General features: G+C 37.3%; 1 protein-coding gene across 1 annotated transcript in view; it reads left to right on the top strand.

Moving 5' to 3' along the window:
• shtd (anaphase promoting complex subunit 1) overlaps positions 1-17,407 on the top strand; it is a 989,031-nt gene that overhangs the window by 848,253 nt on the left and 123,371 nt on the right. Inside the window, exon 40 of the mRNA XM_090370159.1 lies at positions 6,827-6,902. Coding sequence (XP_090226285.1) covers positions 6,827-6,902 — 76 coding nt within the window. The remainder of the gene's footprint in view (positions 1-6,826; positions 6,903-17,407) is intronic.

The following is a 17,407-nucleotide window of genomic DNA, read 5'->3' on the forward strand; positions in this document are numbered from 1 at the left end:
TTCAGCAACTGACACAAACTGTAAGAAAGAATTTGACATAGAAAGAAAAGAAGTCGGCATGGTGGATGAGAACTTAATAAAAATTTGGAATATTCTACTAAAACTTTATTATGAAATTATTTTTACTTATTTTTTTTTTTTTTTTACTTATTACTTATTACTTATTTTACTCACATTTTACTTATTTTTGTTATATACTTGAATAATAAATATATTCTAAATAAACTGTGTGTTAATACATTTAATTTGTTGTTCTTATTCTAAAACATTGCTATTAAAGTAACAATATCATGAAATAATTTTTTAGAGTACTTTTCATATCTTTTTAATTTTCAATTTTTCCTGATAGCAAAGAATGAGTACCGGCACTTATTTTTTTACAAATAAAAGCATTGGATATATTCATATCTTTCTTTATCCATTTTTACCTCAATTTACTTGTGTTTTGATCTTTATACATTTGGTTGGCTGCCAGTCATACTGTTGGTTGCCAGTCATACTTTGACTTTCATTTGATAACTGTTTCTTTATGCAAAGTGTCTCTTACTTAACTTGTATTGAAATATTAAAGGTAACTGAGGCTTCTTACAGACATTCTTAGACTAGGGCTTGAAACCTAGAAGAAGGAGGGAGGGGAAGGGGCTCTAAAATCTTGTGGAACCTACATTCAGGTCTCATTTAGTCAAATTTTGGTGGAATTCTGTTTGTTCTGAATCAACTGTATCCTCTGTTTGTACCTTCACGATGGTGGGACTGTTAGTAACCCTAGGTGTACACCATGTGCAAGGCACAAAACACTGCACCCAGTATATTAAAGATAACCACCTAGATGTGAAACAGCATGAGCCATGTTCAAGATGTGATTAAGCATCCATATCACACATAGAAATACCACCCCTAGTTTTGCCAGGCAATGCTAGATGGTAAATGACTCATAATTTGGTGAAACATCACCACTTATTATCTGTCTATGCATTAAAAGTGTTTTTCCTCCTAGTGATATTTATTCGAGCCAATGGGAGAAGAGGGCGAGGCAATTATGTCACTACAAATGCAATTAATTATTGACAACTGCCTCCATAACGTTCAACAACCTCGTGCATGTGATATTCTGTCTAACATATGATGTTCCATTGTAACATTTTTTGCATATTAATGAATACTGTGTATTTGTAAATACAGCAATACCTCGTTTAGCACGGCTTCAACCAGCACGGGTTTCACTATAACACGGTTTTCGATTAAGTTTAAGTCAAAAATTTACTGTACATATTAAAACTCATTCAATAGCCTAGATATAGGCTATTTGCCTCTAGTGCCACACTATTCCAATTTGTGCAGCAGTCTTCCATGTGCAACAGTATCGAAAGCCTTTTTAAGATCCAAATATATGATATCAAAGTTATTCCCTGCATCCAGTTCCTTTGTGACCACATCATAGTATCTATCCAATCAAATTGGTCAGGCAAGACTTTCCCTTAACAAAATCATGCTTTGTTCGAGCTATAACTGAAGTCTTGTCTAGATGATCCTGCAGTGCTTCTTTAACCAGTGCCTCCATTAATTTTCCTGGAACAGAAGTTAAACTAACAGGTCTATAATTACTTGTATTGCCCTTTGATCCTCCTTTGTGAATTGGGGTCACATTTGCATGTCTCCAGTCCATCCCGGGTGCCTTTTTTATGTTTATCTTCAACAATTTCTCCTCCACTTGTCTCTTAGTAATTACAAAATCATCCAGCTCACTGCCAGAGTTTAACTCACCTCTGGAATTCCCCTCCCTGAATAACTCCTCATGGGTGAATGTAGATGCAAAATACTCATTTAGTTTGTTAGCCACCTGAGCAGGATCATCAACAGTTGAACCATCAATATCCAGTGGACCAATCTGATTCATCCCTTTCCTTCTAGAGTTTGCATAGGTAAAGAACTCTTTGTTGTTTTTCTTTGCATCCTTTGCCAAGGATTTCTCATAATCTGCCTTTGTGACTTGGTTACAGACCAGCTTATATCTATCATAGGCTTCCATGTCACCCATTAATTTATATGTATCCCATGCAATTTTCTTCTCTGCCACATGTCTCATTAGTTCATCTGAAATCCATTTCGGCCTAAACCTTGAACAATATTTCTTAGTTGGTGCGTAAAGCCTAGTAGCTTCCAAGATAAATTCTTTGAATGCTTCCCATTTTGAATTTGCTGTTGGTAACATCATCAGTTGGTCCCACTGTATAGAATTTAAATACTGTCTCAGACCACTGCAGTCACCTTTACGAAAGCAAAAACCCTTCCCTTTACTCCTGATGGTAGTTACCTCTTTGAGTAAATCCCACTTCAGCACACTGTGATCACTGCCACCTAGTGGTTCCTTTATCTGCAGATTCTTAATGCATGAAGAATCATTACTGATAATCAAATCAAGAGTATTACTCCCTCTACTTGCCTCCCGAACATGCTGATGTAGAAAACAATCATCCAATAAATCCACAAAAGCCTTGCTAGTGTGTGAGTGACCAACCCACAAATTCCAGTTCATATCTGGGAAATTAAAATCCCCCATTATAAGTCTCTCTGATTTACTGGCCCACTCTATTTCCCTGTACAGTTTCTTATTATACTCATCAGAGTCATTAGGCCTATCTCTCAATGCTTATGGTGTGACATAAGTCACACCAAACTGACTTGACACTGCACTGTCCAGCGATGTCGACTGGCTTCACTTCCTTGGATTTTATGTGTTTCTTAACTAATAGTATAACCCCTCCTCCCTTCCTATCTTGTCTATCCCTGTACACATTGTACTCCCCAAATTCTAGTTCTGCATTCCTTATATCCGTGTGACACCACGTCTCTGATATCCCAACAATATCTGCCTTTGATGTTTGAGCAATACCTCAAATTCATCAAATTTATTTACCAAACTCCTAGCATTGGTGTACACACAAGTATACATGCACATGTTCCTATTCTTAGCTACCCTAACACAACCTATGTGTTTATTTGTACCCTAATGATTCCCAGCACTCTCTGAAATATCCTGCATCTTATTTTCCAGGCTGCTGCTCATTCCAGTAGAAGCAGTTCAAGAATCACTTTCACCTCTGCCAGTGGCTACTGTTAATCTATTAGTCCTTGTATCCCCCCCAAGCTAGCAGTTTTCCAACCCACCTAACACTGCCTCGATAGCATCATCAAATATTCTTGCACCCTTTCTATTTAAGTGTATCCAATCCCTGTAGAAGCAGTGTCTCCTGTGAACAATTCAGTTACATCACCAACAATTTTCGTTGAACTAGTTGAATTGGAAAAACAAGATGCAGAGACATTATGTTCTTCAGATATGGAAAGTTTAAATAATGTTGGGCTTACTAAGAACTACCTAGAAAAAAATTTAATACGATTTTGCTCCGATGGTTGCCAGCGTTGGGCTTGGAAGAAAATCTGGAGTGAGCACTAGGATTGCAAAAGGGTTTCCAAACATAATAATATGGCACTGTTTAAATCATCGCCTCCATCTTGTTTTAGATGATTCGATAAAGGAAATAAAGCAAGTAAATCATTTTAAAATATTTATTTATAAGATATATACTATTTTTCATCAATCCCATAAGAACCAAATTGAACTTTCCAAAATATTTGAACAACTTGGAATTGAAATTATAAAGATTGGCAGAGTTTTGGGACCAAGATGGGCTGCCTGTATTTTAAGATCAACCCTAGCTGTGTGGTTCACTTATCCAGCACTACATAAAATCCTATTTTTATTCAAATAAATAGTACTTAGGTATAGCTGCCCATCTTGAAAATATATATTTTATAACTAATTTGGCATTGATGATTGATATTTTAAACGAAATTTCTCTTCTTTCAAATGCACTGCAAGCAAGAAATATAGACATAATAAAGGCTGAAAAACTCGTGATAAGAGCTATTAAAGCATTTCAAATGCTTGGAAAGGAAAAGGGTACATACAGAAAAAAAAAGTTGATGAATTAATTACTTCAGAAACCTTCAAAAATATAAAATTTGTAGAAAATTATTGATTTGTCAGGCTTCCTCGGGAAAGACTTTTAGAAAACATCATAGTGAATTTGAAAAAAAGACTAATGGATTGTGAACATTTAAAAGCAAGTTGTAGCCAATTTCAAGGTAGGAATAAATTACAATTTCTCAATTTTTTGGAGCCAGATTACTGGAATATTGAAGAAGTACTAGTTCCATGGAAAGCAGCTGAAGAACAATTGCTCATATTTTATGACATTTTTAATTACCAAATTGATATTAATGATTATCGAGATTTCGTGGAAAACATTTTAAAAAATTCACAGAATTATGAAATTCCTGAAAGTGTTCAAAGAGCTAAAAATATTGTCAGAACAATTGCTGTAAGTTCAGCAGAGCGGAAAGGGGTTTTTTTCAAAAATGAACATAATATGTTCACAGAAGAGAAGTTGGCTAACTGTTTCTAATATATCAAACACAATGACTATTAGTCTAATCGGCCTACCTCTAAAGGAATGGGATCCTACTCCTACAGTGAAAAGATGGTTAAGGATAAATCACTCAGCCAATGATGCTCGGATAAAAGCGAAGAAAATTGCAAGTGAGGAAGCCAATCAAGAAGCAATATGGAAATATCATAAATAACAGTTTTATTGTTTTTTGTCAAGTATTTAATATTTTTTCATTAATATTTTAAAACTCTTTCTTATAACATAATCTAGTTTTGTGGACCTCTTTTATTGTTCTTATTTAAGTATTAACTGCATGAAGTAATAAATTGTCTTTTGGTATATAATTTTTTATATTTAGAGTGGTCATTAGGGCAGTGAACTGGTTGTTAAATTATTTGAATCCCACCATTGCCCATAGGGCTTTGAATCTCCTATCAGAGTTTGTTGTAATATATGAAAACCACCTTGTTTACTTAAAATTTAGTACTTATATAAAATTAAGTACATATATTCAATAAGTTTACTCTTATAAATCCAAATTATCCACCAAGTAATTAACCTGCAAAACTGGTATAGAGAATACAGAAACGGGTATGTATAATACATTCCTCCAATATGGCTATATGTCTGCTCAAAGCCCCTGAGGAGTAGCAGAGGTATGACCATGAGGATGAATGTTAATTTTCATTTATTTTCATTCTTTAAAATTTCATTAATTTAGTTGCTTTTATATGAAGGCTATCCATACCAGGGCTAGTTTTAAATATAACTAGCAGGTTGGTTGGGGTCACTACAAACCTGACACTCCCAAGTAGTACCACAATTTAAAAATAATAACGTATAAATAAAGTATATATATATATATATATATATACACACACAGTGGATTCCGGTTATTTGGGCCACCAGTTAATCGGGGCAAACCTTAAAAAACAGAACCCAATCAAGAGAAAATAGCCAGGGTTTACTTTGCTTAATTGGGACAACATGCCGTTTAATCGGGGCCAGAGACCGCAGCACTGGAGATTACTCTACGATTGTCTCCGACCGTTCCATGGTTCGGTCGGATTTTTGGAGGTCACAACCATAAAACAATAAAAACAATTAGCAGTCACCTGTTTATTGGGCTTTTCTGTTAGTGCAATCTATCATAAACGGATAGTAAACTCGATCTTATTGAATTTGTGATAATACTGACAGCTAGAATTCTGTGAGTTATTAAGGTGAAATGTGTTTACACTTCCATGGAACCTTCAATCATATTAAAAAATTAATTTTCAGCATCTTCTCCTCATTCCTATTTTTAAAACTTCATAACTTGTTACTCCGTTCTCACTTGCGTGTATCGTGTTACTTGCAATTTGTGTGCGCCGAGTTCTTTGTTATTGATTGCTTATCTTTTTACTGTTTTAAATTTTAACCCCCACCCACAAATGTCAACTAGTTAGTATGTACATATTACAGTACGTATTAATTATTCCAATTATCACGTATATTCTTCCGATTTTCAGGTATCATTTAATTTTTTAATTGGTAAGGTAGGATAATAAAGGGTAAATTTGTGCTGTAATATATCTTTACTTTTATAGCCTGTGGATAATATTCCTCCAATTTTCTCTAATTAGAATTGTGTTTAATAGTATTAAAATTCAACTCACAAACGTGATCACAATGATCAGCACTTCTACACATCGTATAGTGAATAGTACATTACTATGGTGACTCCATCGTAACGTGATTTGATTGTACAGTGAACCAATTGTAAAGCAGAGGTCCATTGTATTCTTAACTATTTACATGAAACTTCAGATAATTGGGACAGCCGCTTAATCGGGCCAAAATGCACTAGTCCCGATGTGTCCCAAATAACCAGAATCGACTGTATATGCATATAAATTTTTGATGAATTAACATGTTTTAAAGGTTGCCAAAAAACCTGTTTGTTTGTTTGTTTTTTTTTTTTTTTTTTTTTTGAAATTATGACTTTGTCCTGGTGCATATATAGTCTTCATTGATTTATATATATATATATATATATATAAGTCCAATTGCATAAAGTTGCACAATTTTATTGTTTTTATAAATTTTGAAGTTTAAATTTCAAGAATTTTAAAGTTGTAAAGCAATTATAAAATAAATGTTGAATGCATGAAAGGAACTGCCCATTATTGATTTGAATGGTCGTCATCCTCCTTTCTCTGTATAAGGAGAAAGGAGGATGATACCATTATAAGATCATCTCATGTTTATGGTGTTCTCACATTCTAAAAATAACAGTGTTAATGAATTGTCAGAGTACTGTGTGATAAGCATATTTTTTTATTATTATTATTTTCAGTATTTAAGGGAGGGTTTTAATGTCATTTTTTCAGATCCCTACTCGAAAATAGTGGAGACCTTTTTGTTAAACAGAAAGCAGGATGTCTGCCTTACAGTGAAGATCCCAAGGTATTTTTTTTTTCTTGAATTAAACACGTACTAAGCTCCTTTATGACAGCTAGTAGAAGTCTTAAAGCCCCCTTCACTTGGGGCAGTCGTTAGCCAGTTTTAGTTGAATGTGGTAGGGGATTGTTCCCCCTTGAGTTATTCAGAATTTTTAATCTCACACAAATTGTAGAACAATACAAGAACATACTCTTGTTGTGTGCTAAGTGGCAAGCATTTATTGTGGTCAAGTGATATCTGTGATACTGCAAAGCTTAGGCCGAAACCAAGTGCAAACAGTGGGAACATTCTTATTATTATTTTAAAATTCTGTTTTAGTTATAAATGCAGTTTTTCCTAAGTCCATAATAATATAAGTAGCCTATCACCATATGAATTTGCAGAATCCAGAAAAGAAACCACCTTTCTTCCCCTTCACATAATTATTAACTCAACTAACAATATTGGTCACTCAGTGCCAGTACTTCTCCTCCTTGTTGTGGAGCCAGCTAACTGCCTCCACTACAAGGAGAAACTAACCCCAGGGCCAAAAGTTATAAAAATTAATTTGTAATCAATTTCACTCTCAGAGCCAGTGTGCTCTTCTCTTTACATTACATGTGTAGACACCTCATCCTAAGAGTTTAAGAAAGAACTTGTACCAAAATGGCTACCCCCATCATTTCTAACTGCACTCTTTAAGAAATGAACACACTCCCCTCACTTCCCTTTCTTGTACAGAAATATTATTTCCAAAATACTCTGATAAGGAGATCTACTAGTAGAAATTTCCAATTGCAGTACCATGAGCTATTACAGAAGATGCCAATTTGTGAGCTGTCTGTCACAGTTGCCCCTCATCTCACCTTGAACACCTGCAAAGGGATCATCACTAAGTGGAAGCTGTTACCTGTATGGAAAAGAAAATAGTCCAGGAATTTTACAATCAAATGTTATAAAAACAAAGAGAACCTTGTCATAAACCTTCAGTCCCACATGAAATATTATACAGGGTCAGCCTGCAAAAGTAATGTCTCTTAGCTCTTAACTTCAGCACTAGGCAGCAAATTCTAATTAATTTCTAAATTGTTTCTAGCTGGTCTGTATTTCTTCTTTTAAAGGTTATATTCTTTAGCATCTTTGAACATACACAGTTCAAACAACTTGCAGTTATTGAGTTGAGTGGTTTTGATAAACACACAGAACTTCTGGTGAAAAGGAACAAAATCAATTCAGTACAATATGCTGAGACTAAGAGATAAGCCCGAAAAAAAGGGTGGGGGGGGGGAATTTATATATATATATATATAAACAATATGTGGGTTTTTTTTTTTTTTTTTTTTTTCATAAATATAGTGTCTGGTAAAGATGGAAACGAAAAGTACACAAAGTGCCTGAACTAAGAGAGGTTTAAAGGAAAATAGAAACTGGAAGTACAGTAGTGGTGGAAAAATGAAAGAATTTGAAAAACCTAGTGCAAAAATGAAATGAGACTAAGGAAGCAAAAAATATACAAATAAATAATACTGTATTCAGTATTATTTATGTTTCTAAAATTGCCCTCAGATATGGGAGGGCAATTTTAGAATGAGGTCAAATAAAGGGATGACAGATATGCAAAATCTGAATAAAGTAAACAAAAAAAATTATACATGGCCAGGCATTTCATCAGGAGACTACTTCTGACCATGTATCAGGCACTGCATTTCTAAACTTGACTATAGTACAAGAAAAAAAAGGGGGGGGGGATATGATTTTCAGATTTTGCATATTTCCCATCCCTTTATTCAACCTCTTTCTAAAATTGTCCTCCCATATGTGAATACAGTATTATTTATTTGTACAGTTTATTTTTATTTTTGTATATTGTTTGCTTCCTCAGTCCCATTTCATTTTTGCAGTAGGTTTTTTAAATTCTTTCACTTTTTCACCACTACTTTACTTTCAGTTTTTACTTTCCTTTGGGTGCCTCCGTAGCCAGGTGGGCAGGAGCAGCAGCAGTGCGTAGCACACGCTTCTTGATTAGACCAGGGTTTGAGCCCGTGACCACCAAATACGGAGGATGCACAGAGGAGTAAACACACATGGTTTACGGAGGAGTAAACACATCGGTTGTGTTAGGGTAGCTAAGAAAAAGAACAGGTGCATGTATACTTGCGTGTACACCAATGCTAGGAGTTTGGTAAATAAATTTGATGAATTTGAGGTATTGCTCAAAGCATGAAAGGCGGATATTGTTGGGATATCAGAGACATGGTGTCACACAAATATAAGGAATGCAGAACTGGAATTTGGGGAGTACACAGAACTCAAACGTCTACAGAAAGGATAGCATTAGGAGGCATATGATGCAAGAAAGCAAGCTTATTCAGCATCAGCCAAAAAAAAAAAAAAAAAAACACCCACTCCCATTTCACCCCTCCGTTCGTTCGAAATACCTGTCCAGTTGAGCCTTAAACTTATTTAGGCTATCAACCTCCACCACAAGGGATGGAAGTCGGTTCCACCAACCAACCACCCGCTGGCTAAAGGCAAATTTCCGCACATCTATCCGACATCCGTCCTTCCTCAATTTGAATTTATGCCCTCTGAGGTGATTATTCTGAGAAAGATGAAGAATCCCATCAGCATTGAGCATGCTCAAACCATTCAAGGCTTTATACACCTCTATCAGATCACCTCGCCGGTGCCTAGTCTCCAGACTCTGTAATTTGCAAAACTTAAGCCTTTCTTCGTAAGAGCAACCCTTTGTTCCATTCACTAATCTTGTTGCCCTTCTCTGTACTCGTTCCAGCAGCTCTACATCCTTCTTGAAATGAGGCCTCCAGACCTGTATACAGTACTCAAGGTGTGGCCTGACCAATGCCTTATACAAGGGAATAATCACATCCCTATCCCTGCTAGAAAAATTCCTGTATGTCATTGACAAGACACCATGAGCTACTCTTGCAGCTCGTCTGCACTGCTCAGAGAACTTCATATCTGCCTGCACAATTACCCCCAGGTCCTTTTCATTCTCCACCACTGTCAGTGTAGTACCGCAGAGTTGATACATTGCTCTGGGGTTACTGTTACCCATATGTAGTACTTTACATTTGTCAATGTTAAACTTCATTTGCCACCTCTCAGCCCATCTGTTCAACCTTTCCAGATCCTGTTGCAGCAGCATAGCGTCAGTAGTGTCCTTAACGACCCTGCCAACCTTTGTATCATCTGCAAACTTAGACATTAAACTTGATATCCCATCATCAATATCATTCATAAACACCGAAAACAACAATGGACCCAACACTGAACCTTGAGGAACTCCACTAATAACATTAGTCCACGTTGAGCAGTGTCCATTGATTACCACTCTCTGTCTTCTGCCACTCAACCATCCCCTTATCCATAGCAGCAATTTGCCTCCAATGCCACACTGCTCCAATTTGTGCAGCAGTCTTCCATGTGCAACAGTATCAAAAGCCTTTCTAAGATCCAAATATATAATATCAAAGTTATTCCCTGCATCCAGTTCTTTTGTGACTACATCATAGTATCCAATCAAATTGGTCAGGCAAGACCTGCCCTTAACAAAACCATGCTGTGTCTGAGCTATAACTGAATTCTTGTCTAGATGATCCTGCAGTGCTTCTTTAACCAGTGCCTCCATTAATTTACCTGGAACAGAAGTTAAACTAACAGGTCTATAATTACTTGTGTCAGCCTTTGATCCTCCTTTGTGAATTGGGGTTACATTTGCACATCTCCAGTCTATGGGTACCTCCCCTGAGTCCAAAGAAGCTCTCATAATTATGGCTAGGGGTTTGCATACTTCCTTTGCTGCCTCCTTTAATATAACTGGATAGATCCCATCCACCCCAGGTGCCTTTTTTATGTTTATCCTCAACAATCTCTCCTCCACTTTCCTCTCAGTTATTACAAAATCATCCAGCTCACTGCCAATGTTTACTTTACCTATATCATTCTCCTTCCTGAATAACTCCTCATGCGTGAATGTAGATGCAAAATACTCGTTTAGATTGTTAGCCACCTGAGCAGGATCCTCAACTGTTGAACCATCAATATCCAGTGGACCAATCTGATTCATCCCTTTCCTTCTCGAGTTCAAGTATGTAAAGAACTCCTTTCTGTTTTTCTTTGCATCCTTTGCCAAGGATTTTTCGTAGTCTGCCTTTGCCTGCCTAATCTCCTTTGTGACTTGGTTACAGACCAACTTATATCTATCATAGGCTTCCATGTCACCCATTAATTTGTATGTATCCCATGCATTTTTCTTCTCTGCCACATGTCTCATTGCCGACCGGGCTAGCCGAGTGGGTAAAGTAACTGCCCGGCAACCCAAGGTCGCGGGTTCGATTCCCGCCTTGGGCTTGGATCAAAGTACTGCAAAAACCTTGGGAGGTGCAATATGGCCATAGAAGCCGATGCGCCAACAACTACCAAATCAAAAAAAAAAAAAAAAAAAAAAACATGTCTCATTAGTCCATCTGACAACCATTTAGGCCTAAACCTTGAACAATATTTCTTAGTTGGTATGTAAAGCCTGGTAGCCACCAAGATTAGTTCCTTGAATGCTTCCCATTTTGAGTTTGCTGTTGGTAACATCATCAGTTGGTCCCACTGTATAGAATTTAAATACTGTCTCAGACCGTCATAGTCGCCTTTACGAAAACAAAAACCCTTCCCTTTACCTCTGATGGTAGTTACCTCCTTGAGTAAATCCCACTTCAACACACTGTGATCACTGCCACCTAGTGGTTCATTTATCTGCAGGTTCTTAATGCATGAAGAATCACTACTGATAATCAGATCAAGAGTATTGCTCCCTCTTGTTGCCTCACGAACATGCTGATGTAGAAAGCAATCATCCAATAAATCCACAAAAGCCTTGCTAGTGTGCGAGTGACCAACCCAGAAATTCCAGTCAATATCTGGGAAATTAAAATCCCCCATTATAAGACTCTCTGATTTACTGGCCCACTCTATTTCCCTGTACAATATATTATTATACTCATCAGAGTCATTAGGCCTATAGCACACTCCTACTCTCAATTTTGATTTCCCTATGCTTATGTCACACCAAACTGACTCGACACTGCCCTGTCCATCGATGTCAACTGGCTTCACTTCCTTTGACTTTATGTGTTTCTTAATTAATAGCATAACCCCTCCTCCCCTCCTGTCCTGTCTATCCTTTCTATATACATTGTATTCCCCAAATTCCAGTTCCGCATTACTTATAACTGTGTGACACCACGTCTCTGATATCCCAACAATATCTGCCTTTGATGTTTTGAGCAATACCTCAAATTCATCAAATTTATTTACCAAACTCCTAGCATTGGTGTACACGCAGGTATACATGCACCTGTTTCTATTCTTAGCTACCCTAACACAACCCATGTGTTTACTTGTAACGCAATGACTACCAGCAGTCTCTGAAATATCCTGCATCTTGTTTTTCAGACTTCTGCTCATTTGAATAGAAGCAGTGCAAGAATCACTTCCACCTCTGCCAGTGGCTACTGTTAATCTATTAGTCCTTGTATCCCCCCCAACTAGCAGTTTTCCGACCCACCTAACACTGCCTCGACAGCATCAGCAAAAATTCTTGCACCCTTTCTATTTAAGTGTATCCCATCCCTGTAGAAGCAATCTCTCCTGTTAACAAGTACAGTCCAGGCTGAAAAAAATTCTACCCCTTGAGCCTTGCACAATCCCTCCAGGGCCGAATTTATCGACAAGGCTCTCATCATATACTCCCTCCTATCGTGTCTGGGCAGAATTACAGACACTTTCAAGTTCAACCCTAATTCACGGCTTTTTTTCAACAGTAAATAGGATAGGAAGATAGATAGGATAGGAAGGGAAAAGGGGTTATGCTATTAGTTAAGAAACACACAAAATCCAAGGAAGTGAAGCCAGTCGACACCGCTGGACATTGCAGTGTCGAGTCAGTTTGGTGTGACATAAGCATTGGGAGATCAAAATTGAGAGTAAGAGTGTGCTATAGGCCTAATGATTCTGATGAGTATAATAAGAAACTGTACAGGGAAATAGAGTGGGCCAGTAAATCAGAGAGTCTTATCATGGGGGATTTTAATCTCCCAGATATTGACTGGAATTTGTGGGTTGGTCACTCACACTCTAGCAAGGCTTTTGTGGATTTATTGGATGATTGTTTTCTACTTAAGCATGTTCAGGAGGCAACTAGAGGGAGTAATACTCTTGATTTGATTATCAGTAGTGATTCTTCGTGCATTAAGAATCTGCAGATAGAGGAACCACTAGGTGGCAGTGATCACAGTGTGCTGAAGTGGAATTTACTCAAAGAGGTAACAATCGATATCAAGTGGACCAATCTGATTCATCCCCTTCCTTACAGGGAGGAAACTGTACAGGGAAATTCTATTTCCCTGAAAATTTTATTATTATACCATCAGGGGTAAAGGGAAGGGTTTTTGCTTTTGTAAAGGTGACTGCGGTGGTCTGAGACAGTATTTAAATTCTATATCATGGGACCAACTGATGATGTTACCAACAGCAAATTCAAAATGGAAAGCATTCAAAGAACTTATCTTGGAAGCTACTAGGCTTTACATACCAACTAAGACATATTGTTCAAGGTTTAGGCCTGAATGGATGTCAGATGAACTAATGAGACAAAAAGGCAGAGAAGAAAAATGCATGGGATACATATAAATTAGCACATGACACAGAAGCCTATGATAGATATAAGTTGATCTGTAACCAAGTTACAAAGGAGGTTAGACAGGCGAAGGCAGATTACGAGAAATCTTTGGCGAGGGATGCTAAGAAAAACAGCAAAGAGTTCTTTACTTATATAAACTCTAGGAGGAAGGGGATGAATCAGATTGGCCCACTTGATATCAATAGTTCAACTGTTATTGATCCTGCTCAGGTAGCTAACAAACTAAATGAATATTTTTGCATCTACATTCACACATGAGGAGTTATTCAACAAGGGGACTGCCAGAGGTGTATTCAACTCTGGAAGTAAGCTAGATAATCTTGTAATAACTGAGAGTAAAGTGGAGGAGAAAGTGTTGAAGATAAACACAAGAAAGGCACCTGGGGGTGGATGGGATCTATCCAGTTATATTAAGGTAGGCAGCAAAGGAAGTAAGCAAACCCTTAGCCGTAATTATGAGAGCTTCCTTGGACTCAGGGGAGGTACCCATAGACTGGAGATGTGCAAATGTGACCCCATTTCGCAAAGGAGGATCAAAGGCTGACAAAAGTTATTAAAATTAAAAACCTGTGAGTTTAACTTCTGTTTCAGGAAAATTAATGGAGGCACTGGTTAAAGAAGCACTACAGGATCATCTAGACAAGACTTCAGTTATAGCTTAGACACAGCATGGTTTTGTTAAGGGGAAGTCTTGCCTCACCAATTTGATTGGATACTATGATGCAGTCACAAAAGAACTGGATGCAGGGAATAACTTTGATATTATATACTTGGATCTTAGAAAGGCTTTTGATACTGTTGCATGGAAGACTGCTGCACAAATTGGAGCAGTGTGGCATTGGAGGCAAATTGCTATGGATAAAGGGGTGGTTGAGTGGGAGAAGACAGAGTGGTAATCAATGGACACTGCTCATCGTGGAGTCCCACAGGGTTCAGTGTTGGGTCCATTATTGTTTTCTATATTTATAAATAATATTGATGATCGTATATCAAGCTTAATGTCCAAGTATCAGACGATACAAAGATTGGCAGGGTTGTTAAGGACACTACTGACGCTATGGTGTTGCAACAGGATCTTGTAAGGTTGATCAAATGAGCTGAGAGGTGGCAAATGAAGCTTAACATTGACAAATATAAAGTACTACATATGGGAAAAAGCAACCCCAGAGAAACGTATCAACTCCATGATACTACACTCACAGTGGTAGAGAATGAAAAGTAACTGGGGGTATTTGTGCAGGCGGATATGAAGTTCTCTGAGCAGTGCAGACTGGCTGCAAGAGTAGCTTATGGTGTCTTACGAATGATATACAGGAATTTTTCTAGCAGGGATAAGAAGGTGATTATTCCCTTGTATAAGGCAATGGTCAGGCCACACCTTGAGTATACAGGTCTGGAGGCCTCATTTCAAGAAAGATGTTGAGCTGCTGGAACGAGTACAGAGAAGGGTAACAAGATTAGTGAATGGAACAAAGGCTTAAGCCTCTCTCTTACGAAGAAAGGCTTAAGTTTTGCAAATTACAGTGTCTGGAGACCAGGCACCGGCGAGGTGATCTGATTGAGGTGTATAAAGCCTTGAATGGTGTGAGCATGCTCAATGCTGATGGGATTCTGCCTCTTGCTCAGAATAATCACCTGAGAGGGCATAAATTCAAATTGAGAAAATACAGATGTAGGATAGTCGTGCGGAAATTTGCCTTTAGCCAGCGGGTAGTTGGTTGGTGGAACAGTCTTCCATCCCTTGTTGTGGAAGTTGATAGCCTAAATAAATTTAAGGCTCAGCTGGACAGGTATTTCGAAAGAACAGAGAGGTAAAGTGAAAGGTTTTTTTTTTTTTTTTTTGGCTGATGCTGCATAAGCTTCCTTTCTTGCATCATATGCCTCTACTAACGCTAATGATGTGGAAAGGTCTGGAAATGACCACTACATATTCCCGGAGCAATATGGCCTTAGAATATATATATATAGAAAAACCAAATAACAACAACATCTGGCGCCTCCGTAGCCAGGTGGGAAGGAGCAGCAGTGCATGGCACATGCTTCTTGATTAGACTGGGGTTCGAGCCCGTCACCACCAAATACGGAGGATGCGGAAAAGGTCAGGGAATGACCACCGCATATTCCCGGAGCAATATGGACTTAGTTGCTAATGCTCCAAAAAACCAAAATAACAAACAACAACATCTACTATCCTTTAAACTCTCTTAGTTCAGGCACTTTATGTACTTTTCATTTCCATCTTTACAGACACTATATAATTATGATACAAACCACACATTGTTTATATATCCTTTTGTTTCCTTTACTGCTGCCCTGCGTGTTTTGGAGCATTAGACCTATGTTCACTTTTATAATTTTTCCTCTTTTCATCCTTCTACTGCTTATTTTGCCTCTTTACAATATAATATTACTACTATATATATTTATATATATAAATAAATATATAAAAAATAGGAGGTTATGCTTTTAGTGTGGAGAGAGAGAACAGCAAGTAGTGTAATCAACCAACGTTCCAGAAATTACGTTCTAGTACAGGAACAGGGTAGTCCTACTACATGAACGGGCTAGCGACCCCAGACTACCCAAGCACTACTATTTCCTCTCATCTTCACACTCATTTTTACTGTTCTGAATCCCTATCTTTTATTTCTTGTGCGTGATTAGGTTTCGAAAGCAATATCAAGATGCTATTTTACTGCTATACATACTCACTTTGCCTCATACAAAATTCACCATCTTTTTCATGCTATTTTGTACATTATGCCTTCTCCCCTATCCTAGGACGAGTGGCCTCATTGTGTTTAATCCCTCCATCAATCCCATACGTGTTACTGCATTCCAATGCCGGAGGTCAATTCTACATACCATATAGTCATTGTAGTATTCTTTCTCTCCCTGCAGTACACCGGACGACCATCTCCACTTCTCCAGCTTGCGGAAACAGTAAGTACGATTCATGACTGTCCGCCCCGTCTCATGATTTCAACTTTCAAGGATTTTTAGTAATTTTTTACTACCTATATTTCTTATTATCTATCATTTCTCTGCCTCTGTCAGGTCAGCCATAATATGTATGTTAGCATTACAATTAACTTGGCTTCCGAACATTAACAATAAACTAAAAATCCAGTATCTTTTTACCACGTGCTACCTATGTTTCATGTTAGAAACAGAAGCCTTACTTTTTGCTGCATTTTGCTTGATTTTGACGGCTGGCCCACGTGAACAATGTTGAAATCATCTGAAGTTCAGCTTTTAAGTACTTATAATATAATATTTTTGACTTTTTTTGTGTTGCAGGTTTGAATTGTGTTATTTTATGACTGTCTTTCTATGTTATCTAACCTGTTGGTTGATTACACTACTTGCTGTTCTCTCTCCACACTAAAAGCATAACCTCCTATTTTTTATATATTTATTTATTTATTTATGGTCGTTTAGGACCATCTACTCTACATAGTAACCCAGGTCTATATTCCTTCTCTTATTAAAACTCCCATACCTATTACTTCTATTCTATATATATATGCACACACACAGTTAGTCCCCAACTTACATAAGCCCACGTTACGTAATTTCGGACTTAAGTAATTTTTTTTGGTAAAATCGTAAAGATACTTTCTGTATCATTTTTTTAAGAGTGAAGTCGAATGAAGAAACAAAAAGTATAAGTTTTTATTTTTGTTCCCATACAAACTACGTTGGATAATAACCTGCAGTGTAACTAGAATCTAGGTAAATAACTAGAGTTAACATTTCATGTTCTGCTTTAAAAATTCTGAAGAAATATTCAACAATATGTTTAAGACAGGCG

This window comes from Mastigoproctus giganteus, chromosome 3, assembly GCF_048544385.1.
Source record: "Mastigoproctus giganteus isolate SK-2022 chromosome 3, ASM4854438v1, whole genome shotgun sequence".
In the NCBI taxonomy this organism is placed as follows: Eukaryota; Metazoa; Arthropoda; class Arachnida; order Uropygi; family Thelyphonidae; genus Mastigoproctus; species Mastigoproctus giganteus.